This window comes from Lolium rigidum, chromosome 5 (genome assembly GCF_022539505.1).
Source record: "Lolium rigidum isolate FL_2022 chromosome 5, APGP_CSIRO_Lrig_0.1, whole genome shotgun sequence".
Lineage (NCBI taxonomy): Eukaryota > Viridiplantae > Streptophyta > Magnoliopsida > Poales > Poaceae > Lolium > Lolium rigidum.
In genome coordinates this window covers 81,835,228-81,845,110 of record NC_061512.1, presented here as the reverse complement: position 1 = coordinate 81,845,110, position 9,883 = coordinate 81,835,228, and the positions used below count along the sequence as shown (strand labels likewise).

General features: G+C 42.5%; 1 protein-coding gene across 1 annotated transcript; it reads right to left on the bottom strand.

The window, feature by feature from the left end:
• Window positions 1–1,512: 1,512 nt before the first annotated feature.
• Window positions 1,513–8,174, bottom strand: LOC124656158 (putative pumilio homolog 7, chloroplastic). Its single transcript, XM_047194952.1, has 6 exons — window positions 6,973–8,174; window positions 6,729–6,891; window positions 5,381–5,544; window positions 5,171–5,260; window positions 1,723–1,891; window positions 1,513–1,632 (listed from the first exon to the last, which is right to left on the bottom strand). Exons 1-6 carry the CDS (start codon window positions 8,172–8,174, stop codon window positions 1,513–1,515), a joined length of 1,908 nt encoding a protein of 635 aa, XP_047050908.1.
• Window positions 8,175–9,883: the final 1,709 nt, after the last annotated feature.

The following is a 9,883-nucleotide window of genomic DNA, read 5'->3' as shown; positions in this document are numbered from 1 at the left end:
CTGAAGAAGTTCCTTTATTTCCTCGATGATTGGTCCATAGATAGACCGATCACGATCCTTCTGCCGCAGCTTCATGGCAACTCCCAAGCTGTCCGTTTCCAGAACAACCCTCTGGACCTGATGATCCTTGGCAAGAATAAGTCTCTGCCGGCACGCAAGAAGTTCGGCCCCTTCAGCGTCGACAACATGGGTGAAAAAATGGCTGGCTCCCACTTGGAAGTCTCCATGGTGATCCCTGAGGACCACACCGCCCCCTCCGTTGCCTTCCGACTGATTGAAAGCACCATCCGAATTTATCTTGTGCCATTGCGCCTCAGGTCGGAGCCAGTGCTCCACCACCTTAGTAGATGGCTTGAGAGATTTCCCATGGATCCCATTCCACTCCTCCACCGCGGCACAGGTTTGTAGTGCAATGGACTTCGGGTCTTTCAGGATCTTCGTTTCACGAGCATCATTCCTTGCCTGCCATAGAATGTATAACATGGTAAAAAACCATGAAGTCTGGTCCACCGAGCTCTTCCCAATCCAATCAAGGAGCCAGCCTTTTAACTCCGCATGGCATGCTAGTTTCTTTGGCGGGGGCTCCCACTTGCTGCCCGTCTTCTCCGCAAGGAAAGACCATGCCATTGCTGAATGGGGACATGTCCAGAAGCGATGTACCAAACTTTCTGTTCTGCCGCACGCTAGACAGACCACGCCGTCTTTGATTCTTCTCAATTCCACATGAATTCGAATATCCACTGTAGGCTCTTTTTAAGACTCAATCAGCAGGATCAAGGCACTTTTTCTTTATCTTTCTTGTGTTCCCTCTAAACGCTTATTCCATCAGTTTTCCTGCAATTTGCAAATCCTATGTTTTGCACCTAGGAAAACTTGTCAGAGTTCTGTAACTTTAGAGTTCTGCAATCTCTGTAAATACTTTGACGTTGTTTTCCTACTTGAGTTTTTTTTTTTTCTAAACCCGCGATTGTATGCGGAAGAAACACCGTGTCATCGAGAAGTGTAACCTCTCCCGAGGTCCTCCTTTGATTTTTTTTTTCGAGATTCCTCCTTTGATTCTTTAAAATGGTAGTCTTGCTGGCATAAAAAATAATCTTGCTGACAGATGTAGAAAGCTAGAATTCAGTTAACAGTTATCATATAATACATTCAGACGTGTTTCAGCTGCCGGCTAACAAAATGAATCCACCTCTATGAGAGAAATATCATCAAAAGTTCCACCTTGATAGGATACAGATTTGCATCTGGCAGAGTACACATAATCTTTCCACAAAATCTGTACTACCTTGCAACTTACAGCATGTCGTCTAAAGTGGCCGATAATGTGTCCCTAACAAGACTACCCCCTTTTGTTTTAAAATTTTCGGCCTATCTTTACTTTCTTAATTTAATACATATATTTTCACATATGATTCTCACCACAGGGGTATAAAGTAGTGGTGAAGCATATGCACCTTGACTGAACTGCAACCTTAGTGCAGTGAGCTCCAGAAATATATTCAAAGTGCAAATCTAGTACTCCGTGTTCGTTTGGTGAATCTTGGACAGAATCCGCTTTCCATACTTGTTTTTTCGCAGAGCAGCAACATGTGTTCTAATGGCTCTGACCAGTGCAGCACGCGCTGGAGCATTCTGTACGTGCATTACATATATTTCAGTGAAATGATTCAAGAAATTTTCAAGTTCTTATCGTAGAACGTAGAGTAGAGGAAGTGTTTTTACCTCGCACTCCTTCAGTGCTGTTTGAATCACATAATTCCCATACTTATGAAGCAAGATATTTATTAACCCGGGGTCGTTAATAAGCTCATGGATGATTTCCAGACGTTTAGGTTCATGTGCTTCTTTTAGACACGTTTCGACTACATGGCTGCTGTACTTTTGCATTGACCACTACAGGAATGGACGCATATGCCGACGGCCAGCTGCCCTCGGCGTAGCCACGTCTGGCCCTCGGCGTAGGCTACGCCGACGGCAGCCCTCGGCGTATAGCGTCGGCGTATAGGTCCCTCGGCATAGACAATATTGCCGTCGGCGTAGCCCGGCCCTCGGCGTAGCACGCTACGCCGACGGCAAAACCGTCGGCATACAAATTTGAAAAATTTAAATTTTCTTTTTTCCAAAAAAATTCAAAAAAAAATTCGAAAAAAATAATTTTTTCTATATGCCGAGGGCTTTGCCGTAGGCATAGAGTTTTAAAATTTTTCAAATTTTAATTCTTTTTACCATTTTTTTTCTTATTTACCTTTCACCCATACACTTTTAACTCTAAGTACACTTAATCCTAGGTCAAATTACAATCATGATTAAACTTCCCAGCCGGTCACCCATCCTCACACTACTCCAACCTCAGCACGCTTAACTTCTTGGTTCCATTCGGATGAGCTTCCCTTAAAGAATTGACACCTTACTGATAATAATAGCCTATCAACCCTATTAACCCTTGTACCGTGATGTCACAACTCTTTATTTTGAATTCCAAACAATTACTTAAGTAAACAACAATGAATATATAAGTAACAATGAATAATAATATTGAATTCAAATAACAATAAAATGATTTTATTTTTTGGTTTTTTCTATTTAATATTGAATAATTAATATCTTTAAATTGAAAAATCGAAATTCCACAAATAATATGTCTAAATCGATCAGAAAAATGAGAGGAATCTAAATATAACATCCATATCATCATTTGAACCTAAAAATTAGAGTAATCCAAATATGACGTCCAGCTTGCCATCTGGCCAAAACGGCCCCTCGGGAGATGCGAAATGGCCGTACGGACGCGCTCGGTGCACCGTTCGCCAACATGCTAAACGGAAAAAAATTAGCACATAAAGTGATGTGTTATAGACCTAAAAACATTTTTCTCGAAATTTATTGAGCGACGGAAAGTGTACCCCTAGTTCAAATCCGGTCAGTTTCCAGCGGATTCGGCGGGACACCGCAGGAAGCCGCAGTGATTTCCAGGTAGCTAGCACGCACATATGGCATGTGATATGTGGTGCGGAGGCGGTGTCCTACTACTATGCGGAGGTCTCGCGCAATACAAAAATACGCCCCATGTAGTCGCTTCACAAAAAAACTCGTTTTGGCACCCCGAAAATGAAAAAACCATCGCCCATGGGTCGGATTGGAAATCCGCTCCCGGGGCCATGCCTTCCTTCCTAGGGACCACGCACGTGCCAAATATGGCCTCGTTCCGACAAACTATGCAGTGTCACAAGCCGTTTCCTACTCATTTACCCAAAAAGCCATAGAACTCCGGACGTGATAGCTCTGTTTGTGAAGGGTTTTCCAAAATAATAGTCGTATCCTAATTCTAATTTTTTGAGTGGTTACTAGGACACATAAAATGACGCCATGTGGCTCCAAGAGATTTTCTAACTTAGTTTAAATTGCCATCCGGCCAACACGGGCCCCACGGAGATGTGGTATGGCCGTACCGGGCGCGCTGGTGCACCCGTTCACCATCGCGCTAAACGGAAAAAATTTAGCACATAAAGTAATGTGTTGTAGACCTAAAAACATTTTTCCCGGAATTTATTGAGCGACGGAAAGTGTACCCCTAGTTCAAATCCGGTCACTTTCCTGCGGATTCGGCGGGACACAGCAGGAAGCCGCAGGGATTCCCGAGATAGCTAGCACGCATATATGGCATGTGATATATGGTGCGGAGGCAGTGTCCTACTACTACGCGGAGGTCTCGCGCAATACAAAAATACGCCCCATGTAGTCGCTTCACAAAAAAACCCGTTTTGGCACCCCGAAAATGAAAAAACCATCGCCCATGGGTCGGATTGGAAATCCGCTCCCGGGGCCTTGCTACCCATCCCAGGTACCACACATGTGCCAAATATGGCCTCGGTCCGACAAACTATGCGGTGTCACATGCCGTTTCCTACTCATTTGCCCTAAAAGCCATAGAACTCCGGACGTGACAGCTCTGTTTGTGAAGGGTTTTCCAAAATAATTGTTGTATCCTAATTCCAATTTTTGGAGTGGTTACTAGGACACATAAATGACTCCATGCGGCTCCAATGGATTTTCTAACTTAGTTTAAATTGCCATCTGGCCAAAACGGGCGCCCACGGAGATGCGGTATGGTCATGCCGGGCGCGCTCGGTGCACCCGTTCACCATCGCGCTAAACGGAAAAAATTTAGCACATAAAGTGATGTGTTGTAGATCTAAAAACATTTTTCCCGGAATTTATTGAGTGACGGAAAGTGTACCCCTAGTTCAAATCCGGTCACTTTCCGGCGGATTCGGCGGGACACAGCAGGAAGCCGCAGGGATTCCCAGATAGCTAGCACGCACATATGGCATATGATATATGGTGCGGAGGTGGTGTCCTACTACTACGCGGAGGTCTCGCGCAATACAAAAATACGCCTCATGTAGCTGCTTCACAAAAAAAACCCGTTTTGGCACCCCTAAAATGAAAAAACCATCGCCCATGGGTCGGATTGGAAATCTGCTTCCGGGGCCTTGCTTCCCATCTCAGGGACCACGCACGTGCCAAATATGGTCTCGTTCCGACAAACTATGCGGTGTCACGGGCTGTTTCCTACTCATTTTTCCTAAAAGCCATAGAACTCCGGACTTGATAGCCCTGTTCGTGAAGGGTATTCCAAAATAACTGCCGTATCCCAATTCCGTCTTTTGGAGTGGTTACTAGGACACATAAAATGACGCCATGCGGCTCCGCGGGATTTTCTGACTTCGTTTAAATTGCCATCTGCCCAAAACGGGAACCCGAGGACATATAAGAAAGTGTTTGAATTGTTACTATGTTAACATGGTACTGTACATGATTCAAATATGTATGATTTTGACATAAACGGATAGAGAATGTTTTTCTGAACATTTTGATACCTCATACGCATTTTTCGACATTGTATGAATTAGTTATGATTTTTACAAAATTAGACAAATTTTAAAAATGTCTATGCCGAGGGTGGCCGTCGGCGTAGCCCTGTCTACGCCTAGGGCCAAATATATGCCGAGGGCTGCCCTCGGCGTAGACTTCGCTACGCCGACGGCAACAATACGCCGAGGGTCTGGCGGGCTGGCTGGCCGTGCCGGGTCATACGCCGACGGCCCCGATAAAAAGCCCTCGGCGTATGTGCTGGCCGTCGGCATAGCCGGCCATTCCTGTAGTGGACAGATATCCGTAGTAACCCTCCAGTTTGTCAAGTACTATATCAGTTGCCCACATAACCTTGAGACAAACTATATAGTGAATTACATAGTTCCTGCAAAGAGTGAAGTTATATGCTTAGCATCCAAATGAAAAACTGCAGAAGGATCTTGATCACTAGATTAAAATCTGTATTGAACTTCGAAAAGCAAAAGAGAATGTTCAAAGTTCATACCCATACTGATGTTGTGAGAGGTCAAGCGCCCTAGATGTGATATTGTACAACAAATTTTCCTTCTGGTGCTTGTTCGCGTGTGCAATACACTTTTTGATCATGCAGCAGCCATAACAATCTTTGGCGAGCTCAAAATAATTTTCTATAGCTGCATTGAGAAGGAACTACAGTGGTAGTAGTAATCAAAATTATGGTTAAAAATTGATAAATATAATAACGAATAAAAATTAAAGGTTATCTTAGATATATTGTTTCTCATTCCTTAATACCACAAGCATGATAATATGTTTATAGATTTCTTTCATAGGGTTGCCATGCCTTCTTAGTTGAAATCTCCACTTAATTTTAAGATTACACTAACAATGTATAGCCAAGGAAGGGAATCTCCCCCATTGGTCAACGTTTTAACTTTTAAATGTAGCAGATAGGCAGTTGATGTTTCTTTTAGATTATTAAAACCGAATCTATAAAGCATGGAGACCAATGACAAAAATCGTCACAGGGACTAAGGTTGAATTCCAGGAATGGCACTCGTGGTAATGAATATAACCAAACAGAACAAGTGCGTTGAAACTACAAGACCTACAATAAGAATATTTTGAATTTCTCTGCAGCAATAGTTACAGCTTGCACACAGGACACCCATAGTACGCAAAGACTGTTGTTGGCCTTTGCTTAATAGCCGATTGATAAATATAATAACGAATAAAAATTAAAGGTTATCTTAGATATATTGTTTCTCATTCCTTAATACCACAAGCATGATAATATGTTTATAGATTTCTTTCATAGGGTTGCCATGCCTTCTTAGTTGAAATCTCCACTTAATTTTAAGATTACACTAACAATGTATAGTCAAGGGACGGAATCTCCCCCCATTGGTCAACGTTTTAAATTTAAATGTAGCAGATAGGCAGTTGATGTTTCTTTTAGATTATTAAAACCGAATCTATAAAGCATGGAATGACGGGTAGAGTTCTCTTTCTTCATTTACTAGGTTAAATCAAATTCATCACAAAAAAGTAGCACGTTAATTAAAACTGTTATAATTGTCAAACACAACAGTACCAGTAATACCAATTACTTATGAAGATCATATCCAGTGCAATCCCAATTGTGGCTTGCATTAAATTCATATTCTTTTGTATGAACTATGGACTTACATTTCACATGTAATCTAATCCAAACTTGATCATTTCAAGATGAAAAAGAAGTCTAATGCGATCATAACAATAATTGGGATATTTATAGGTCCATAGAATATACCGCAGCTAGATTACAACAGTTAACTGCGTTACGAACAATACAAAAACCAAACTATGTCTGAATTAAAGCAAATAATTCTCACTTGTTTGTGCTCAGGTGAAAGGTTCTTCAAGCAATGGTGGGCGACATGATAACCATTTACATCCATCATCAAAGTGACAGCACCGGGGCTGAGAGCAGATACAATCATGGAAGCTGCTTCTTGGGAATTTATAGTTTCTATCAACTTTTGCACCACACATGTCCTGGATTATAACTTCAGTAAATAATTTAAAATTTTGAATAAAAATAATGAAACAATGAAGATGAGAGCATGAAAAACATACCCATGGTTGTTGCATGCAACTTCAATTAGTTGCCCCGGTATTTTGGTAATTTCATCAATTATGTCCATCTTTTGGTGATTAGTGCACACTTCAAGTAGCTTTTGTACCACGCGGTTTCCAAATGGATCGACGATAAGCTCACCGATGTGTATGATTATTTCAGAGAATACCTTCATAACATACTCAGGAGCACCAATGTCAAATATCCTTTGTAGAAAGCAGGAGCCTTTATGATCTTTAGCCAAGAGGAAGATACTTTCTCCAACTCCATCAAGTGACCACCTGATCCCATAGTGATCTAAATTTTCAGCTTGCTTAATATGGCAATATTCACAGTTTCCACATGAGCAATCAGAGCAGTTGTTCAGAAGTTCAGAAGTCCTGTTGCTATTTCCATTCGGATTAGCAGTGACAGTCCAGTAAGTATCATCACTGTGATGCCTGAGCTGATCAACACTGGGTGCCCGAAGAGAAGATGAAGCTGATGCCATGGTAGAGTAATTACTCCTACTCCAGAGAACACCAGGGGTACCAACCTGCGGCATTTGCGGATATGTATACTGTGAGTGCACAGGAGGGTACCCCTCTGCATCTGTATCTTGGCACCTGCAATTCAAGCCATTAGGTGGATAAGCTAGTGACTGCCCATCGACGAAGAGCCGTTGCTGGAGAGGTGAAGATGGTAGATTTCCAAGAGTCCCGGATCCATCATCCGAACCATGCATCCCAGTGTACATTGGGAAGTTCCATACACCCGAGTTTGGCTTCAAGTGTTCAGCAGGTGTCAATTGGTGAAATGTATTCACCATGCTGCTGGCAGATGGAACCACAACATCTGTAGGACAGTATCCATTTCTGGATGCAACACTTCCAGGATTAGCAAGGGCTTCACCACCACCATCATCTCTGAAGCTCAAGCTCATGCTTCTGAATGCCGACGACAGTAACTGGTCATCATTAAACATGCCATTGCGGTGGATGCCCGCACCAAGCTGGTTACTCCCCATCATTGTGGTGACATACAGAGGAGGCCGCATATGTGATGGCCTTCTCGCGATCATTGGAACCTGCCCAGCCCAGGGAGAAGAACCACCTGCACCGGGAAGCTCCATTTCGCCATGGTTTGGAAACATGGCATCAGTGACCCGGTCAGTAAAGCCTCCAAGTGTGACATTGTTCTGGCTACTCTGCATTTCTTCCATAGCAGTTACAGAACCTGCAGGCAGGACAAGCTACTGCCGGATCGAGCAGATTATTCAGCTAGAATCAACAAACCTGTAGCACCGAACAATGGATTTTAATACAAGGAATTTCCAACATGATCAGAGCACAAAGGATACAATCTTTCCGAAATGAAGGCAAGAATTAGTAGGAACAATTTAGCAAGAGACAAGAAGCACAGGAAAACAACAGTGGTCCGGTTTCAATATGGGAGTCCACTACATGGCAAAAGAACTCCAGCAAGCACATTAGATTTTTGTTTTAAGTTAGAAAGTACTCCTACAAGGCTTTGGTCCCATAAAGGAAAAACTCTACGCAAAGAACGACCCGTACATACAAAAATAATTGCCACAGTTGAGATGGAAATCAATAAGGAACCCATGGGTTCGCCATCTAATCCACGGTTCCATTTCGAAAAAAAAATCTAATCTAAAATGCAGGGAAATAGGTCACCACAGAAACCCCAATAAAAAACCCTCAATAAGAAACCCCCAATAATGAGCAGCTTAAACACAGCGAGCAAAGTAACCCGCCGCCACAGCTCCAAGCCTCCAATCTTAGGAAGAACAGGATGAACAGACCGATGCCAAGAAACCTCGGCACCCGATCGACCCATACAAGAACCACCCAAGACCAAGAGGATGTGGACATAAGATTACCCGACAAAAATCAGGGGAGCACCTGCATTAGAACGCGGCCCTGTGATCTCACGAAGCTTCGACGAGCTGATCGTTGTGCGAAACCGGTCAGGGAGTAGGAGGCTGTGATTTTCATGGAGGAAGGGAGCAGCAACAGGAACAAGGCGTACAGGAGAAGAAACAAGAGAGAGAGAGAGAGAGAGAGAGAGAGAGAGGGGAGAGATGTATTGGGAGGGCATTTGCTTCTGCAGAGAACGACTACCACGTCGATGGACGTTTCTACCCCCGACTCTCTCTGCCACGTATTACTTCATGCACACGCTCGAATGCCATTTCATTCTCATCTGTGCGAACCGCGAAGTTGATCTTTTTTGGTGCAAATCTTGTGTTATACATAATCGTATGCCATGTATGCGTGCATGCAAATTTATGATGAAGCATGTGATGCTTGCTTATTACCCTTAATATTGTAGTTTATACACTACAACTTTAAACATTTATGTGGTTTTTTTACTTGTGACATATAACAAGGCAAACTCTTCAATAAGATTTTTCAAAAATCTTAAACTCCAGCAATGATAAGAAGCACAATCACGTCCACTTCTTTCTAAACTTCTAGACACTGAGGACATTACAGTCACATACAACCTTTGTTCACTCCCAAGAAAGAGATGATATATAGTCATTTCCACATACAGCCTTGTCCACTCCTAAGGCATTTACACCAGGTGGGTGGATAGTCATTTATATATTTTTATACCATCCAAGAGTTACAGCAAAGATATTATAGCCATCTTGCCTCACAGCATTGATGTACTTTTCTTTGACTTTGATGTCTATACTTATTAATGACCTGCATGCCTACTTAATAGGCTAGAACTGGAGGGAGTGATGTTTTGTCTTTGGGTGTATATTTTTTTATTTTGAAATGCACCTTTGATATATTTTTAAATGTTAAAAAAATTTAAATGAAAATTTCACGTCTACATCTTCACATGCTGCGTACGCACACAATCTTTTCATGAAAAATTAACTTGTCCTTTGATCTATGT